The 20,017-nt window shown below is 52.5% G+C and overlaps 1 protein-coding gene across 1 annotated transcript in view; it reads right to left on the bottom strand.

Annotated features, from left to right (window-relative positions):
• LOC119954771 (LARGE xylosyl- and glucuronyltransferase 1-like) overlaps positions 1 to 11,206 on the bottom strand; it is an 89,762-nt gene extending 78,556 nt beyond the window's left edge. Inside the window, exon 1 of the mRNA XM_038780312.1 lies at positions 10,837 to 11,206. Within this exon, the coding sequence (XP_038636240.1) occupies positions 10,837 to 10,925 (89 nt within the window). The 5' untranslated portion in view covers positions 10,926 to 11,206. The remainder of the gene's footprint in view (positions 1 to 10,836) is intronic.
• Between the last annotated feature and the right edge of the window lie 8,811 nt (positions 11,207 to 20,017).

Here is a 20,017-nt window from a genome sequence, read left to right as displayed (position 1 = left end):
GTATTTTCCTTTGTTCTTAGTTCTTCGTTGTATATGAACAGGCCTGTTCACGCCAGGCGGGGAACATCATCACTGATTACAGTGTAGGACAAAGCAGGTATAGGTTTTCACAGTAAAGGGACAGTACTGAGCATCAAATGGGTAGATTGGATAAAACGAATCAGAGGAAACTAAGGTTACAAAAAAAAAACAAGGAACCAGGAACATAATGCAAGACAAGAAGCTTCTTGGTCGAAATTTTTAAAAATGAAGTGAGGATTGAATGACTGTGGGAGATGCCCAGAGGCGAGAGAATAACCGAGCAAAGGAGAGATCGTTCATCAGAACCATCTGTGACAGTAAGGCTTCAAAGGGGCCTGACTGAGGGCACTCTGAAACCCACTCTTCAAACAACTAAATTAAACCAGCAATGGTGTTTTTCCAGCACGGAACAGCCAGGCAACTGAATCTTCAGTTTAAAAAGCTGAGGTTAATCAATCAGGGATTAAAGTTCCTCAACTTCCCCTGACCTCATCCAGTTGGTTAAGATATACATACAGTTATATATAGCACTGTTCAGCACATCCCAAAGCACTTCAGAACTAAGGTAGCACTTTGGAATCAGATACGATTGAGAGCAAAGAAACCAGCAATTAACTCAACCAGTCTCCTCGTCAACATAATCTATAATCAGAGCTCTCGATCCCTCTCCCTGCTTGTCTGCAGTACTAGCTGTTGAACTGTAGCAACCAGTTTTTGCACAAGGATGGGGATGAGTCCATAACTTTCTGGCTCAGAGGCAAGAGATCCACTAACTGAGCCATAGATGAATTAATGGCAATTGAACAAGTGGCACACATGAATGGCCGAATCTAATCCATTCCATTTTGTTCCTTCTGCAGATGTGGGAAAGGCTGGCCTTTATTGACCATTGTGACTGAGGCTTGCTAGTGTTCAGACACCCTGGTCAATTCCATTCCCACTTGACCCAGAGTCACAGCACAAGGGAATTAATTCTTGTCAAAAATACCCAAAGTGTTTGGCCCTTGGCTGGCCAATAATTACAGTCACCAGGTTTGTAAGGTTAAACACAATTACTGTTTGTTTATAATAAGAACTATCAGGAAATGCATAGTAAACGCAACTAGTTAGGACCTAATACCCATTTTAACTGTCTCAACCTCTACCCACATCCACAAGGCAGACAAACACAGAAGGGTGGAAAGGGGTAAAAAATAATAAGGATGAAGGTGAAAAGAAAAGCCTTGGCTTCAGATGGCGGTTCTCAGCATGCTTTCTTCACAGTAAGCTTGTAAATCACAGTCTTTGTGTTGCAGCCTGGACTGGATTCTAAAAGCACCTACTCACACCTTTCCCGGAGAGACAGAGACTTTGTTTCCTCAAACCTTGCTTCCAGTTTATGGTTCGCCTTCAAGCCTCTGTCGATTAGAAAATGCAGTACCCCCCCCCCCCCCCCCCAGGCAGCAGGCCTTCTGGAGAAAGATAGTTGATTCACACCAACATTTTTGGGGAGAGTTAGCCGATTCTGAACTTTGCCTGCACAGCCTGCAATGGTTCTCCTGTAAACAGATCCATCCAGGCTTTCTGCCAGTTCAGAAATACAGCCTTTCTGGTGAAAAATGTAACAGGATCTCCTTTGGAGCTGCCAGGAGTCACATGGAAACTAAACTGGAACCTCGGGACTCTGAACAACATTCCAGTGAGATCCGATCCAATCACCACCTGTTACCAGGCACTACGCAGCCTTTTGGGACCAGGGAATCTCGCTGCCGTGAGCGGGAGGAGAATCTCACCCAAAGTGCCTCACATGAAGCTGGTTCATAGAATCCCTCCAGTGCAGCAGGAGGCCATTCGTCCCATCGAGTCTGCACAGACCGTTTGAAAGACCACCCTACCCAGATCCAATCCCCGCCCTACCCAGTAACCCCACCTAACCTTTTGGACATTACGGGGCAATTTAGCATGGCCAATCTACCTGCCCTGCACATCTTTGGACTGTGGGAGGAAACCGGAGCGCCCAGAGTAAGTCCATGCAGACACGGAGAGAATGTGCAAACTCCACAGAGGTCAGAGTCGAAACCAGGTCCCCTGGTGCTGTGAAGCAGCAGTGCTAACCACTGTGCCAGCGTGCCGCCCCAGTGGGGGATGATCTGCGGGATGATCTCTGCTGATTCCTTGTTTGCAGGGCTACCATCTCCGGCACAGTGGCAATAGACTTGATTATATCCTGGGACAGGTACAGGGGGTAGGGTGAAAGCATGGGCTTAAGAAGGCTGCTCTTTCCAAGGGCTGATGCAGACTCGATGGGCTGAGTGGCCTCTTTCTGCACAAATTCTATGATTCTATTCTATGATTCTATGAGGTATCGGAACATTTCTCCTGGTAGGTCAAAACCTCCAATAACTCTCAGGGATTGTGTCCAGTTCAGCCAGGATTCAGATAGGGCAATGGTTTTGTGGGGGATATGGGGCGGTGAGGGAGGAGGGGAGGTGGCGAGGAGTGGGGGCAGGGTCCTTGTTTCCGAAGCGAGGGCCCTTGTCGGTTCTGCTGCACCACCTAGTGTGGTGTCCTTTTGAGGGCTACTCTTGTGAAGCTCTATAAGACACACCTGCTTCGCCTTCAGCCTTCAGCATTTCGTTCTGGAGTGGTCCATTTTGTTACAGTGGGAACACACTGGTGTCTGGGTGTTCTCCTTTTGAATGACTTCTCACACCCTCATTTCTACCTTTCCTGTCTGGATAAGGTTCCCTTCCTATCCAATGGTATTTGATAGGTAGGGAATGGTAGGGGCTGGTTTACCTCACTTGGCTAAATCGCTGGCTTTTAAAGCAGATCAAGCAGGCCAGCAGCACGGTTCAATTCCCGTACCAGCCTCCCCGGACAGGCGCCGGAATGTGGCGACTAGGGGCTTTTCACAGTAACTTCATTGAAGCCTACTCGTGACAATAAGCGATTTTCATTTCATTTCATCTCATTGAGGGTGGTTTGGTGCTGGTGGTGGAGTTATTCCTGGAGCTGTTGGCAGTGCTGTGGGTTCCACTCATTCCTCCCAGTAGAGATGGAGGTAAAGTTGCCCCCATGCCAAGGTGAAGGCCCATTGATTTGGGATGGGATTCCCATTGAAGAGACCCCATGCTGCCGGGAAACCCCTGGGCAAGGGATGTGCTGCCAGCGGGATTAATAAATCCCGACATCAGCCAATGGCTGCAGGATTCCACTTCTGACCGCCACAGACCTAGAACCATAGAATCCCTTAAGCAGAGGAGAAGGCCATTCGGCCCATCAAGTCCACACCAAACCTCTGAAAGATCACTCTACCAACAGCTACTCCCTCTTCCTTTCCCTGGGGCAGCATGGTAGCATAGTGGTTAGCATAGTGGTTAGCACTATGAGCTTCACAGCTCCAGGGTCCCACGTTCGATTCCCAGCTTGGGTCACTGTCTGTGTGGAGTCTGCACGTTCTCCCCGTGTGCGCGTGGGTTTCCGGTTTCCTCCCACAGTCCAAAGATGTGCAGGTTAGGTGGATTGGCCATACTAAATTGCCCTTAGTGTCCAAAATTGCCCTTAGGTTGGGTGGGGTTACTGGGTTACGGGGATAGGGTGGAGGTGTGCGGTTCAGTAGGGTGCTCTTTTCAAGAGCCGGTGCAGACTCGATTGACCAAATGGCCTCCTTCTGCACCGTAAATTCTATAAATTCTGTAACCCCACCTAACCTGCACATCTTTGGACTGTGGGGGGAAACCGGAGCATCCAGGGGAAAGCCACGTAGACATGGGGAGGACTTGCAGACTCTGCACATTCACCCGAGTCCCTTCTCCTGTGAAGCAGCAGTGCTAACCACTGTGCCACCGTGCTGCGTGAACATTTCCAGAATGTTCTGAGTTTTACGTAAGGCTCCAGTACCGGCAGTATATTGTTGTTGCCAATTGAATGAGCATCTACTCAGAGAAAAGATGATGTGGAGATGTTGGCGTTGGACTGGGGCGAGCACAGTAAGAAGTCTTACAACACCAGGTTTATTTTCAATCACTGAAAGCTCCGAAAGCAGAGTTCCTTCACCTGAGGAAGGAGTAGTGCTTTGAAAGCTAGTGATTTGAAACAAACCTGTTGGACTTTAACCTGGTGTTGTAAGACTTCTCACTGTTCTCTGAGAAAACAGGCACAGACTCCTTTGTCCTTCCTTGAACACCCCTGTGATGAATGTTATCAGTAGCTGATATAATGGTACCTTACCTTTAATGCATTGGCCCTTTAAGACCGGGCTTGGAACCCTGGGGGACTCCGCCTCTGGCTCCGCCCCCAGGAAACGGTATATAAGATAAGGCTCACTCAGGCCACATGTGATGAGCACACTTCTCGGCTGCTGTACAGTTCTCAGATGATTAAAGCCTTTGAATTACTAATCTTCTCTCCTGTGTTGTAATTGAGCATATCTCAGTTTAATCATCTGACACATCAAGATGGACAGCGCTCAAAAGCCGGAGAAACTCAACCTGAACGCTCGGTCTCCGGAAGCCCCGGACATTTTTAAATATTGGCTGTGGTGTTTTGAGGACTATATTGACTCCTCAGCGACTGAGGTCGACGCCGCTCGCAAGCTGCATTTATTACATGCCCGGGTGGGCCACTGACTCTCCTCCGCGATCGAGAATGCTGCAAATTACAAAGATGCGGTCGAGATACTGACAAAACGCTTCGTGAAGCCGCTTAATGAGGTGCACGCCAGACATTTGCTCTCAACCTGCAGCCAGCGTTCCGGGGAAACTCTGAACGAGTATGTGGAGAGACTGTGCTGACGAGGAACTGCAACCATAAAGCAGTGACGGCAGAAACCCACATGAACTTGCATATTCGCGATGCCTTCGTGTCCGGTATCAGGTCCTCGTACATCCGGCAGCGGCTCCTAGAAGAAGGGGCGAAGGACCTGCAAGGCAAGGTAATGCTCGCCTCTTCCCTAGAAACGGCCCGCCGTAACCTCCGTACATACTCCACGGACCTTGCAAGCCCCTCTCGATCCCCTCCAGACTCGGCCACGCTACAGGCCTGCGCTGCGCGGCGATCCGTTCACTCAGGGGGTTTCCCCATGCTATTTCTGTGGGCAAGGTCAGCACCCACGGCAACGTTGCCCGGCCAGCTCCGCGATCTGCAACGACTGCGGGAAGAAAGGGCACTTCGCTAAAGTCTGCCTAGCTGGCCCCAAAGGCCGCAAACAAAATACTCATCAAGCCCAGAAATCAAGCTCCTGGTCTCACAGGCCCTGCAACACGGCCGCGCGGTGGCCAGCCATGCCCACTTCCGACGCGTCATTGACCTCGTGCGAGTCATGAGAGCAGCCATCTTGGCGGCGGCCATATTCGAACCCCGAGACGTGCGACCGACGGTGGCGGCCACTTTGTGACTCCGGGCGGCCATTTTGTGAGTCCGACTTAACCGAGGACTCTGACTACCCGCAACTAGGAGCAATCACGGTCGATCAATCGCGGCCGAAACACCTGCGTAACTCGATGATGCGGGTGCGAATTAACGGCCACGACACTCCCTGCCTATTCGACTCCGGGAGCACAGAGAATTTTATCCATCCAGACACGGTAAGACGCTGCTCCCTGCGCACCCAACCCGCCTCCCAAACTATCGCCCTCGCGTCTGGGTCCCATTCGGTCCAAATCACGGAGTATTGTGTCGCTGACATCGCAATTCAGGGCGCTGAATACACCCGTTTTAAACTTAACATCTTTCCTCAACTTTGCGCCACCCTGCTGCTCGGTCTGGACTTTCAGTGCAGCCACCGGAGCCTGACACTGAAGTTCGACGGACCCCTGCCTCCACTCACGGTATGCAGCCTGGCGACACTCAAAGTTGCGCCCCCCCCCTTCTTCGTGAACCTCACTCCCGACTGTAAGCCCGTCACCACCAAGAGTCGCCGGTACAGTACCCAAGACATGACTTTTATCAAGTCAGAGGTTCAGCAGTTACTAAAAGAGGGGGTCATAGAGGCCAGCAACAGCCCTTAGAGGGCTCAAGTATTGGTAGTCTGCTCCGGGGAAAAGCAACGAATGGTAGTGGATTATAGCCAGACCATAAACCGCTTTACGCAACTCGATGCTTACCCACTCCCTCGCATAGCAGAAATGATGACTCACATTGCCCAGTATCGGGTATTCTCCACGGTCGACCTAAAATCGGCCTATCATCAACTCCCTATCCGCCCAGAGGACCGCCCCTACATGGCGTTTGAAGCAGCCGGTCGGCTGTTTCACTTCCTCAGGGTCCCTTTTGGTGTTACAAACGGAGTCTCCATTTTCCAGAGGGTGATGGATCAAATGGTGGACCAGTACAGCTTACGGGCTACCTTCCCGTACTTGAACAACGTCACCATCTGCGGCCATGACCAGCAGGACCACGACACAAACCTGAGGAAGTTCCTCCAGACTGCCCGGGCCCTCAACCTCACATATAACAAAGAGAAATGCATGTTCCACACAACCCGGCTAGCCATCCTCGGCTACATCGTGGAAAACGGGGTCCTAGGCCCAGACCCCGACCGCATGCATCCACTTAAGGAACTCCCCCTCCCCCGTAGCCTTAAGGCACTCAAACGGTGCTTGGGGCTTTTCTCCTATTACGCCCAGTGGGTCCCCAGATATGCGGACAAAGCCCGGCCACTCATTAAAACTACGGTTTTTCCCCTGACGGATGAGGCCCAGTCGGCTTTCAACCGTATCAAGGCCGGCATCATCAAGGCCGCCAAGCACGCGGTGGATGAAGCCATCCCCTTCCAAGTAGAAAGCGACGCATCAGATGTCGCCCTGGCTGCTACCCTCAACCAGGCGGGCAGGCCAGTAGCGTCCTTCTCCCGAACCCTCACCGCCTCGGAAATTCGTCACTCTGTAGTCGAGAAGGAGGCACAAGCCATAGTGGAGGCCGTGCGGCACTGGAGGCACTACCTAGCCGGTAGGACGTTCACCCTCGTCACCGACCAACGGTCGGTCGCCTTTATGTTCAATAACGCACAACGGGGCAAAATAAAGAATGACAAAATTCTGAGGTGGAGGATGGAGCTCTCCACCTACACGTACGATATTAAATATGGCCCGGGGAAGCTCAGTGAGCCCTCAGATGCCCTGTCCCGCGGCACGTGGGCCAGTGTGCACAAAGAACGCCTGAGAGCCATCCACGATGACCTCTGCCACCCGGGGGTCACCCGGCTTGCCCACTTCATCAAGTCCTGCAACCTTCCCTACTCCACAGAGGAGGTCAAGACCATGACTAAGGCATGCCAGATCTGTGCAGAATGCAAACCGCAGTTCTATCGACCAGACAAGGCCCGCCTGATAAAGGCCTCTGGGCTCTTTGAGTGACTAAGTGTGGACTTCAAAGGGCCCCTCCCATCCACCAACCGCAACATCTATTTCCTCACCATGATCGATGAGTTCTCCCGCTTCCCTTTTGCTGTCCCCTGTCCCGATATGACCTCGGCCTCCGTGATCAAGGCACTGCACAGCATCTTCACACTGTTTTGTTTCCCCACTTATATCACAGCAACCGGGGTACATCGTTCATGAGCGATGAGCTGCGTCGATATCTGCTCATCAAGGGCATCGCTTCGAGCAGAACGACGAGCTATAACCCGCGGGGAAACGGGCAAGTGGAGAGGGAGTACGCGACAGTTTGGAAGGCCGTCCTCCTAGCCCTATGGTCAAGGAGTCTCCCAAATGCCCGCTAGCAGGAGGTCCTACCCGATGCCCTACATTCCATTAGGTCGCTCCTCTGTACGGCCACGAATGAGACCCATCACAATCGTTTGTTTGTCTTCCACAGGAAGTCCACCTCTGGGGCCTCGCTTCCACGTTGGCTGACGACTCCGGGACCAGTTCTACTCCGGAGGCACGTGAGGAGCCATAAATCCAATCCCGTAGTCGAGAGGGTTCAACTGCTACACGCAAACCTTCAATACGCCTATGTCGAGCACCCCGACGGCAGGCAGGACTGTGGTGGTATGAATGTGAGCACTGCCATTGGTGCAGAGCATTGGTTTCCCGTTGGCTCTGGCTGGTCATGTGCCTCTCGTCCAATTGGCTGGGACTAGTCATGTGACTACTCACCAATTGGTCGAGAGGCGAGTAGACCCCGCCTCCGATGCGGGGTATAAGTACCCAGAGTTCCCGGCGGTCGGCCTTTCTCCTTAGTCGACCACCGGGCTAACAACTAGCTGATTAAAGCCACAGTTTGGATCTTCTTGTCTCGAGTCCAATTGATGGTACATCAAGAACACCGTCTCCCTGCGAGACCTGGCACCCGCTGGCTCTCCCACCGGCCCTGCTAGCTCGCCCATCGACCCCGATGCTATCCCCACCGACCCCCCCCTCCTAAAGACGCTCCCCTCCCCGCACCAACCGCCGACCTGGACAGCGCCCCCCCCCTATAGCACCCCCTGCCCCCCCAGCCATCGCCGGCACCGATCACCCTAGTCATCCCGAATAACCCCCCCCCTGCTCCAAGGCGGGCAAAGGCTCAGTCAACCGTGCTACCGGATATACCACCATCAATACCGATCGTATCCATGGCACCACCACCGGAGCAGGGGAAGTCAGCACGGACGGTCAAACCACCCGCAAGACTGAACTTGTAACTCCACTTCACCCCCGACGGACTATGTGTTTTTTTTAAACAGGGGGTGAATGTGATGAATGTTATCAGTAGCTGATATAATGGTACCTTACCTTTAATGCATTGGCCCTTTAAGACCCGGCTTGGAACCCTGGGGGACTCAGCCTCTGGCTCCGCCCCCAGGAAACGGTATATAAGATAAGACTCACTCAGGCCACATGTGATGAGCACACTTCTCGGCTGCTGTACAGTTCTTAGATGATTGAAGCCTTTGAATCATCTACTCTCCTGTGTCGTGATTGAGGGTATCTCAACCCCCCTCCCCAAAATGATAAATTGCCCTTAGTGACCAAAAAGGTTAGGAGGGGTTATTGGGTTACAGGGATAGGGTGGAAGTGAGGGCTTAAGTGGGCCGGTGCAGACTCGATGAGCCGAATGGCTTCCTTCTGCACTGTATGTTCTATGTTCTATGTAAGGCAGGTGGAAACCCATCTGATGGAACCATCAATTCACCAGACACGTGCTTTCAGATATGAACAGTGGTTTTAATCTACTTACTACAGAGCCAGCCTGTTACCCGTTGATGAACTCTCGATGAACTGCAGGCTGACTCTGGACAAGGGTATTTATACAGCAGCACAGGGGGGAGGAGTCGTGGGCGGAGCCAAGGGTGGAGCCCTGTGCAAGCTCCTGAGCATTCCCAGAGCTTCTCCCCCTAGTGGTTGGATAACGCTACTGCGCTTACAATGGTATTGGTAAATACAGTGTGAATTACCAAGTTACATTCACCACACCGTCCTTACATGTACTTCAGGAAAGTGCCTGAACCTTTCCCCCGTTAGTAACAGTCCTCCCCCCCCCCCCCCCCCCCCCCCCGTTATAACTAGAGAATGTATGTTATTGTGGCAGGATTGCAACATCAACTCTACACAACATCAGCCCGCAAAATCACAACCTTGTTCCCAGTTAGCTTCCAACAACACACCCCGTTTGACTGAAGTTCCAACCTCCTGAGGGTAAATCTTGACTAGCTCTGAATCTAAATTGTGAATGAGAGACCTGTTTCACATCTCTCCTGGTGAAAATTCAGTCACCTGTTTCATGCTACTGTACAAAATCAAAGAGGAGACTGTTGTTCTCTGTCTTGCTTTATCCGGATGGCTTTGATGTGTTGTGCTGATCAGAGAATGAGCCTTGTAAACCAATAAAACTATTTTATTCAACACTACTAACTGGATTCAACACTTATCCCTAAGGAACAAACTGTTGATTGATCACACACAAACTACACTCACTGGACTCATCTACATCTAACTCACTAACAGATTAAACTACACTCTTGCTCTCTCACTATCTCCAATCCTCCTAGCCACCTCCTGTTCCTCCCACCTACTCCAACCTTCTGTCCCACAAGACTCAGCGTCATCCCTTGTATACTTCTAGGATCAGCTCCCTCTAGTGGCTGTCTGTATACATTTCATTAACCCTTACATTACCTTCATGTATGATAATACCACAGAGGACTTGTGGTTCAATGGGCCGCGACCCTGGCCCTGAGGCAGAATCTCCAGGTTCAGGTCCCACCCCGGGACTTGATGTCCATGTGTTTATAAACCAGCCAAACAGGGGTGTAAATCCTTCCAGTACACGCCAATGGCAGGCCGTAAGTGCGGCAGAGATTCCCCGTCAGCCGTGTGATGGAAAGAAATTGGAGCCTCTCCCATCACTATCTGTAGCTCCAGGGTACAACATGCATGTAGAAGTGTATGTTGCCATGGCAACTCAGAAACTCTGCATGACCTGCAACACGCCATCACACGGTGAACCCTACTCTAAGATTCCATGCCGGCTGACACAGAATGAAAGGACATACTGCCGCAACAGTAACAAGGAGCTCTGCTCTGCACTTTAGACCGAAGCTCATATATCAAAGTGGAGGGAGCTTTTCTGTGCATTGTGCTGAGCCAGACCAGAGAATCTTTACTGCTGACACTGGTTTACTGAGATGGGTATCGTCATCCGCCAAGCACAATATTCACACAAAAAGAAGTTTTCCAAACAAAAAAACTTCCAGCAAAGTTTCGAAGTGTTAATCCTGGCGGGGCTGTATTGCTGGATCAGCAGTTTTATTTGGCTCACAACACACCGCAGTCCATCAGCTTAGCAAAGTCCCTTAACGCAGGATCTAAAAATGTGCTTCTATCATTCTCTAAGAACCTTGAGTCGTACCTGAAGGCGCCAGTGTGTCTGAGGATATCATTGCCAAGGTATCTTTTGAAAATGATCTGAAGCCTGCCCTTGCAAGGGGCCAGTGGCATGTTTCATCACATCTCCAATTGAAGATTCATGGATTAAATCACGTCTTCTGAGAATCGAGGAACGCTCTTGTCCATTTGTTTCCCTGAGATCGTCCTTGGCAAATGATGAGGCTTCAAAGCAGAAGCTGCTGAAAGGAGTTTAATTTGTGCGAGCATTATACACTTAAGCCAGATAAGTAACGCCTCAACTATTGAACAGCGTAAGCAGTTTTCACCTTGAGTTGTCAGCACATTGAAGCCTTTGTTCAGGGCACAGTTGCAGAATCTGCTCACCGGAATGGCTGAACCCGTCCTTCTCATTTTAACAGAAACTAGCTTGGGTGCAGAAATGGAAATGGGGGAGTGGGGGTTTATCAGAGGGTGTGGGGGTTGATCAGAGGGTGGGGGGGGGGGGGGGGGGGGTGGGCGGGGGGGATTGCCTCTATAGGGCAGCATCTGCTTGGCCCTGGTCTGGTGCATTGGAGGTGCCAAAAGGTTGCAATTCTCAGATTCTTGAATAGTCCAAAGAATATGCAAAAACCTCACAAGAAAGCAGTGAAAACAGCCATGAATCTCGAATCTTAGGCCAAATTCTCACTGACTCCGACCAACTCAACCAGCCTTCTCTCTGGCCTCCTTTTACCTCATCCTTGGATGACTAATTGGCAAAAAGGGATTGGCCGCCTGCCCGTGTTGTCTATGCGCCACCATAAAAGTTGCGCGGAGAACATAAAATTCAAGTCAGTTGGAGTTTTAATCTCTTTAGCTATCTGCTTAATTGTCAGCGGAAGCATGATGATGTGGGACAGGATGTCACTGGATGTCTAGGGGGTTGAACTCGCCCAGTCGTGTTTCGGATGTCGTTATTCAACCCGCCCTCTGCTGGTAGCAACAGTTTGGCCGAACAAGGGGTGGAATTTTCTGGTCCCCAGATGCCGATCGCTGGTGGCGGGATTCTGACTTCAATGGGATTTCCCACTGGCAGGAGAGCGCTGGCGGGAGTGCGCTGTTGGCCGGAAAGATGATTCCCGATGACCGGAGAACTCTTGCCAGGGGTTCCCTTTCTCTTGGATACCTTTTCCAGACCCAATGAGCGGGACTCTCCATTGGCTGACGCCAGAATCACCAAATGTGATTTGGCGGAGAATCGATTTTGACGCCGAAATCATGGCGGGCAGTGGTTTCACGGCGAGTCACAATTCTGCCATGCCTTGACAGCAGTGTCAATGTGTTCCACTCTGCAAGTACAGTAAACACCGTTTGCATAACGTTAGAGGGCCTGAGCCGGTATTCTCTGGGGCCTCCGAAATCCTTTACCTCCATTGGGGTGAATTCCCGACAGTGCGGTTTCACTTGTGCTTTGAAAATTCCAGAAACAGGTCCCGTGGCTGATGAGGGACGGAAGGCAGGTAGGGCACGGAGAGGTGCCAACACGGGCTGTCGTTTCTGACTGTGGCTGGGCTGCATGTGGGGGAGAGCGCCAGGCTGACCCTCCATGGGACCGGGATGTCCAGGCACTACCCGCCATTGCCACGGCCAGCAAGGCCGCCAGCTTGCTGCACACCCCATTGTTCACCCACCATGGCCCCTGGTTCTGCAGAGTGACACCGGCCTTATGGGTGTGCCAATATCAACACCCCCACACACCAACGGCCACTATCCACCCAGCCCCCCCCCCCCCCCCCATGCACCCCATCCTCCACCATAGCACCACCCCCAACTTGCTGCCAACCCTCGGCGGGACATTATGCGGTCTGCCCAAGCGCGATGCCCACAGTAGCCCGTACAGGGGGGTGTGGGTCACGAGATGTGGGATACGGTGAATACCACTGCCATGGGCAATACCAGCCAACAGTATTGCTGGCAGCAGGGACGGACACCCGGGCCAGAGGCCCCCATGGTTCCGGGCACCGACAGGGCCAGGGGTATGGGAACGGGGGAGGAGGGCTGCGGGACATGCGAGGGTAGAGCCGGTGGGCCACAGGGGCCATCAAGTAGCCCGTTGGATCTGTTTGGGCATGGGGAACGCACCATTCAAACATGTCGGCCTATCACCCTCCTGCAGGTAATGGATATTGGAATACAACCAGCAATGGTGGCCTTCCTCCTAGTCTCCATGGCTCTCGGGGCGACACTGAGGATGTACAAGCTGGAGCTACTCGAGCAGGAGCAGGAAGCTCTAGCAGCAGAGCCTGCCCCAAAGGAACAAGAGGTAGTCAGTGAGGATGGAGAGCCGGCCGCCCAACAGGCCAAGGAGAGGGAGGTGCAAAGGAGACACCACATGGGGCCTCGTATGTACCGGCAGGGCCTGTCATTCAAGGACCTGATGGACCAGGCATGATATTGAAGGCTTCGGCTGAGCAGGGAGACAGTGTAACATTGCTTCCAGATCATGGCACATCTGACACTGTGGGGGGATGGGGGAGGACACCTGTTCCCGGTGGCCGTCAATGTCTACATAACAAGGTCCTTCCAGGTGCCGAGTAGGGGCCTGTCTGGAAACCCAGAGAGCTCAGTGCAGGTGCATCCGTGCCATCATGGAGGCCCTATATGTCCAGTTGGCACAATACATCCATTTCAATAGGGACCGAGCCCACCAGGCAGGCAGGCAGTGGGGTTCGCCACCATCACCGAGGTGCCCCGGGTCCAGGGGGTGATCAATGGGGTGCATGTCTCCCTACGAGTACCTGCAGATGACAGGCAGCTCTACACAAACTGAAAGGGGCTCCACTTGATGAACGTGCAGCTGGTGTGTGACCATCAGATACGCATCATGCACGTCAGTGCCCCGACTACTGCCATCTCTGGGATGGCGGAGGTGGGGTTGGTGGGGGGGGGGCGGGGGGGGGGATTGGGGGGGGGGGGGGGGGGGGGAGTAGAATGGGGGTAGGACACCAGAGCAGCAAGCGCTGACTGAGCTGTGGGATGCTATAATTTGCACCACCTTGTAGACTTCATAACATATCTTATTAAGGAACAGTTTCAGTGTCACAAACCATTTTTGATGCTTTCACTTACCTCTATGCTTTGTTTTCATGCTCCTTTTGTTCTTTGCACTATATTAATGCATAATGCCTTCATTCTGGCACACTCGGCGATTCCTGACCTCTTTGAGATGCACCCACAGCTGGGGGTTTGGCTCCTTGGCACTAGGATTTATCCACAGCAGTCGTGGCTGATGATGCCTATCCGGAGACCACAGACCGATGTGGAGACCTGCCACAGCGATGCCCGTACAGGACCAGGGGGTTGATCGAGCAGTTCTTTGGCATCCTGAAGATGCAGTTCAGGTGACTGGACCGCCTGGAGGGGCCTTCCAGTATAGCGCTGGCATGACCACCCACATTGTGTGGCCTGCTGCATACTCCACAACATCACGTAACAGAGGGGCAACGTGCTGGAGGAGGAGGATGAATGCCAGGCCTCGTCCGATGAGGATGATGTGTCGTAGGCCGAGGATGGGCAGGACATGAGGCCCAGGCAGGCATGGGAGGTCGCACAGTATGTGCGCCAGGTTTGACATGCACGGGGCACTCAGATCGCCTTCAGATTCAACAACTAGGAGGGGGGGAACTGGCCAGGGGCCTGGACACCTTATCCCCCCCACCTCCCCCCCCCCCTACCCCCCACCTCCCCCACACACTTCCAGCCACTCCCCCAGTTGCAACCCCTTCAGTGATACCTGCCTGCTGCACAACAGGCCCTGGGTAACAGCGGGTATGGTCCATGAGATGGACGATGATGACAATCCGCTCTGCGATGAGCTCTGGTGCTCTGTGTCATTTGACTACATCTGACCCCTGTCCACAGTAGCACTTTCCACCGCCCACCTGGGTGACCCTGCCTGCGAGCTGACCATTCTGTTAAACAGTCCCATCGAATCATCTGGGATGGCGGAGGTGGGGATGGGTGGGGCGGGGGGGGGGGGGGGGGGGGAGTAGGGGGTAGAATAAGGATAGGACACCGGAGCAGCAAGCGCTGGCTGAGCTGTGGGCCCCCTCATTTCCTCCCCTCCATCTCACTCTGGGTGCCCAATGGCCCCTGGGCTACTCCACGTGATGGGGTGCGAGCGGAGCTAACCCCTGTGGCTCCCTCACCACCTGGTGTTGCCACTGCGGGAGTCCTGCTGCCATATTGACCTTGGTCTACACGCTCGCTGCCATGGAGCACAGGGAGTCAACCATCTCCATCTGGGACTGCGCCACATTAGCCATTGACTGAGCCATCTCCCTCTGGGACTAGGCTACCTCCTCTATGCCTGTCCCCTGTCAGCCAGTGCCTGGGCAATGCCGGCGACATTCTCAGCCATGGCCTGCTGTGACTGAGCCACGCTCAGGAGCCATCAGGTTCCAGGGGCGGTAATCTCTGATCCTGAGGCTAAGTGTTGATGCCGTCGGAATCTCCGTTGCGTTTCTCGACGGCGTCAACACGGCCCCAGGATCAGCAATGCTGGCCCCTACAGGTTAGAATGCCGCTGGCGGGACTCGTTTTGTTTCTTATGGCCGCTCATCCGCTCTGCGGCGAATCGGGTCGGGGCGGCGTGGCGCGATTTGCGCGGCTTCCCCGCCGAGTGCTCTTGTTGACTTGAACCGGCGTAATGTCATTTCAATAACATTGCACCCCATTTAACCCATTCAGAATTTGATCCATCAGCCTTTGAAAAAGAGCAGGAACAGATGTTATTCCGAAAGGACGTTTTCTGTAATGGAATAGACCTTTGTGCGTCACGACAGTGAGTAGCAGCTGTGATTTTGCAGCCACATTCATTTGTAAACATGCCTGTGAAAGATCAATTTGACTGAATTTCTGTCCTCCAGAAGGTTGAGCAAACAAGCCTTCAATTGGCGGCAGTGGAAAGTGATCTGCGCATAATATCAGGTCTCTAGTTGTTTTAAAGATTATATATTATTTAGCTCAATTGGCTGAATGGCTGGTTTGTGCTACAGAGTGAAACCAACAGCACGGGTTCAACGCCCGCACTGGCTGAGGTTATTCATGAAGGCCTCACCTTCTCAACCTGGCCCCTTGCCTGAGATCTGGTGATTCTCAGGTGAAATCACCAGTCAGCTCTCCCCCCTCAAAGGGGAAAGCAGCCAATGATCACCTGGGACTATGGCGACTTTACATTGCTTATACTTTACCAGAAATTGTAGGTCATTCTTTGAGTCCACTGGTTGATACACTGCTCCAGAGTTGAGTTTGATTTTCCCCAACCGTGCTCTACTAAATAAAGCAGCAACATTTCCCCAGACAACAAGGAGCGGCAACTCTGCCGTTTGCCCATTTATTTCTACTTCTGCCATGATGTTCCTTTTAATGATATGACCTCTTCTGTGTATGTCCTCAGGATAACATTCAATGGGTTTAAAGGCAGACACTTCAACATCTGACTGTAAATTGGCTCGGGGATCAATGGCACCCGTATCCACTTCCATGGTGACTGGCTACCATCATGTTTTGGAAATACCCAGAATAGGTGTTGAAAAGACACCGAGTACAGGTTTTTCTGTCCCGCCGCACCAGGGGGGGCATTCTCCCCTACCCAGCGTGACGGAGGGTGCCGGAGTAGGGGAGTGGCGCCAACCACTCAGGGGTCGCGCCTCCCCAAAGGTGGGAATTCTCCCCACCTTTGGGGGCCAGCCCCGCGCCGGAGCGGTTCGTACCAGAAGACCGGCGCAAAAAACCGGCGCCCCCGGAAGCGGGGCTGGCCGAAAGGCTTTCGCCGGTCCACGCATGCGCCGGCAGTGACGTCAGCGGCCGCTGACGTCACTGCCGGCGCATGCGCGGTGCGGGGTTCTCTTCCACTTCCGCCATGGCGGAGGCCGTGGCGGCGCGGAAGGAGAAAAAGTGCAGCCAGGGAACTGGCCCGGAGTCTGAGGGGGGCCTCGATCGCGGGCCAGGCCACCGTGGGGGCACCCCCGGGGTTTGATCGCCCCCCGCCCCCCCAGGACCCCGGGGGCCTGCTCGCGCCGCTGAGCCCGCCTTTCCAGAGGTGGTTTAAATCTCGGCGGCGGGAGAGGCCTCCCAGCGGCGGTACTTCGGCCCATCCGGGCCGGAGAATCACCGCAGGGGCCTCTCCGATCAGCGGGGCGAGATTCCTGCCCCCGCCACTTCCCGGGTGCCGGAGAATCTCTGCCACGGCGGGGGCGGGATTTTAGGCACCCCCAGGCGATTATCCGACCCTGCTGGGGGTCGGAGAATTTTGCCCCAGATTCAGGATTCTCTGTTTCGTCGGCTGGTCAATGGGGTTTCCCATTATGGGGCAGCCCCACGCCGTCGGGAAACCCCTGGGCTGGTGGCAAAATAGAGAATCTCGACGGCGGAGAATTCAGCCCCTAGTTTCAAACCTTGAAGTAGTTTAGGTACATCATCTCCTGAGGGTCTTGAATTTCACATATTAACTTATAGATATGACTAGTCTGTTTAGATGTGTTTTTGCTGATACAGTTTAGGTGTCGGTGGTGTTTGCCATGTCCTGCATGCTTTGGCAATATGGCCCTTTTTGCCACGGTTCTTGCACTTATTTTCTCTACTTCAGCATTCACCCGCTGATTGTCCCAGCTGTGTACATCAATGACATGATTTTCCCCTTGTAGATTTCTTTGTGGCGGTCTCCCATCTTGTGAATCTTCGCTCCAGCCCCGATCTGCGAAACCTCTTTTATTGCTAGCTCCATTGACCTGGCAACTTTGACAGCAGATAGAACATAGAATAGTACAGCATAGCACAGAACAGGCCATTTGGCCCTCGATGCTGTGCCGAGCAATGATCACCCTACTCAAGCCAACGTATCCACCCTATACCAGTAACCCAACAACCCCCCCCCCCCCCCCCCATTAACCTTATATTTTTTTTAGGACACTAAGGGCAATTTAGCATGGCCAATCCACCTAACCCGCACATCTTTGGACTGTGGGAGGAAACCGGAGCACCCGGAGGAAACCCATGCACACACGGGGAGGACGTGCAGACTCCACACAGACAGTGACCCAGCCGGGAATCGAACCTGGGACCCTGGAGCTGTGAAGCATTTATGCTAACCACCATGCTACCCTGCTGCGCTTTGAGAGTTAAATCACTGACAGTAAGAAGCTTTCTCTGTACAGCTTCATTGAGGAGTCCACATACCAGTCGATTGCGAAGGGTGTCATCGAGTGTTGCACCAAACTCGCAGTATTTAGCTAACTTTCTTAAAGTCGCTACAAATTGTAAAATGCTTTCACCTTCTTCCTAACTACGACAGTGGAAAAGAAACCTTTCTGCAATTAAAAGTGGTCTTGCTGAGAAAAGCCTTTGCAGTATCTTAATTAATTTGTTACAGGTTTAATCTCCCTGCTTTGCTGAAATTCCCTTCTGTTTCTTTTTCGGAGAATAGATTTCCTTATTCACAATGCAAATCTTCCTTTTGCCTGACTGTGGATTGCCTTTCTCTTGAATAGTGGCTGGTACAGAGTTGGATTGCTTTTTGAATCCCCATTCCCAAAGTCTGTGGCAAGCAGGTTTTTCAACTGTTGTCCTATTCACTCACTGTGCTGTGTTGTTTTTAAACTTTCAACAACAGCGGCTCTTTCTTCAACCGATGCGTGAGTCCGGACCTGGGAAACCTTTTTTTACCGTCTTTGCTGTCTCAACTTTTCTTATCGCTGATTTTGTCCCTTAGCAAAACAGTTATTTTTCTTGCCTCTATCCTCGACACCAGTTTTCTCTTTTGTTATGTTCTCTAAGCATGGCACGGTGGCATAGTGGTTAGCACTGCTGCCTCACCGCGCCAGGGACCAAGGTTCAATTCTGGCCTCGGGTGACTGTGTGGTTTGCACTTTCTCCCCGTGTTTGCGTGGGATTACTCCGGGTGCTCTGGTTTCCTCCCACAGTCCAAAGATGTGCAGACAACAAGCAGAGGCAACATCGGGTGGCACGGTGGTCCAGTGGTTAGCACTGCTACCTCACGGCACTGAGGACCCGGGTTCGATCCCGGCTCCGGGTCTCTGTCCGTGTTGGGTTTGCACATTCTCCCCGTGTCTGCGGGGGTCTCACCCCCACAACCTAAAGATTTGCAGGCTAGTTGGCTTGGCGACGCTAAATTGCCCCTTAATTGGAAAAAAATAATTGGGTACTCTAAATTTTTTTTAAAAAGCAGAGTCAACATGCTGCATTTCCTCAACAGTCCAAGGATGTGTAGATTAGCTGAAGTTTCAGGGATGGGGGGAAGGAGTGGAGGGTCGGTACTGCCAAGAACAATAAACTTAATCAACATTTTGTCTTGAGTTACGCCCTCCAGCAAAGGTTGTACGCGAAGCCGCCAGCTTCCTGCTGATAAAACTATTGTGTCTGCATGTCAAATTAAATTCTTCACAACTGAAAAGTAATTACAGTGCCTTGCTTGACCCCTGTCCTTTTGTTTTCTTAGCGAGATGAAAATGAAGTCTTGCAGAGGAGTTCAGTTCAGTTTAATAGCACATTGCTCAGGTCAGAAGTGGGGGAGAGGGAAGGGTCAAACGGAGATCAATGAAGAGGAGAAAGGTTTTTATTTATTCACTCGTGGAACTTCCTGCTTCACTTGCTAGGCCAGCATTCATTGACCATTGCTAATCACCCCTGAGAATGTTGGTGGTGAGCTGCCTTCTCGATGCCAAGGGCAGTCAGTCTCACCTCACCTCTGGAGTTCAGCTGTAATGAGGTCGAGCTGAATGATGGCGCGGCTGAATGAGGCTGCACGGTGGCACAGTGGTTAGCACTCCTGCCTCCCATCACCAGGGACCCGGGTTCAATTCCGGCCTAGGGTGCCTGCCTGTGTGGAGCTTGTATGTTCTCCATGTGTCTGCGTGGGTTTCCTCCGGGTGCTTGGGTTTCCTCGCACAAGCTGAAGATGGGCAGTTTCGGTGGATTGGCCACGCTAAATTGTCCCTTACTGTCCAAAGATATGCGGGTTAGGCCGGGATGGGACATTGAGTGGGGCTAGGTAAGGTGCTCTTTCAGAGGGTCGGTGCAGACTCGATGGGCTGAATGGCCTCCTTCTACACTGTAGAAATTCTATGGAAAAGGGTCATGACTCGAAACATTAGCTCTTTTCTCCCCCTACAGATGCTGCCAGACCTGCTGAGATTTTCCAGCAT

Source organism: Scyliorhinus canicula, chromosome 20, assembly GCF_902713615.1.
Source record: "Scyliorhinus canicula chromosome 20, sScyCan1.1, whole genome shotgun sequence".
Classification (NCBI taxonomy): domain Eukaryota; kingdom Metazoa; phylum Chordata; class Chondrichthyes; order Carcharhiniformes; family Scyliorhinidae; genus Scyliorhinus; species Scyliorhinus canicula.
The sequence above is the reverse complement of the archived record's forward strand: the minus strand, read 5'-3'. Positions and strand labels throughout refer to the sequence as shown.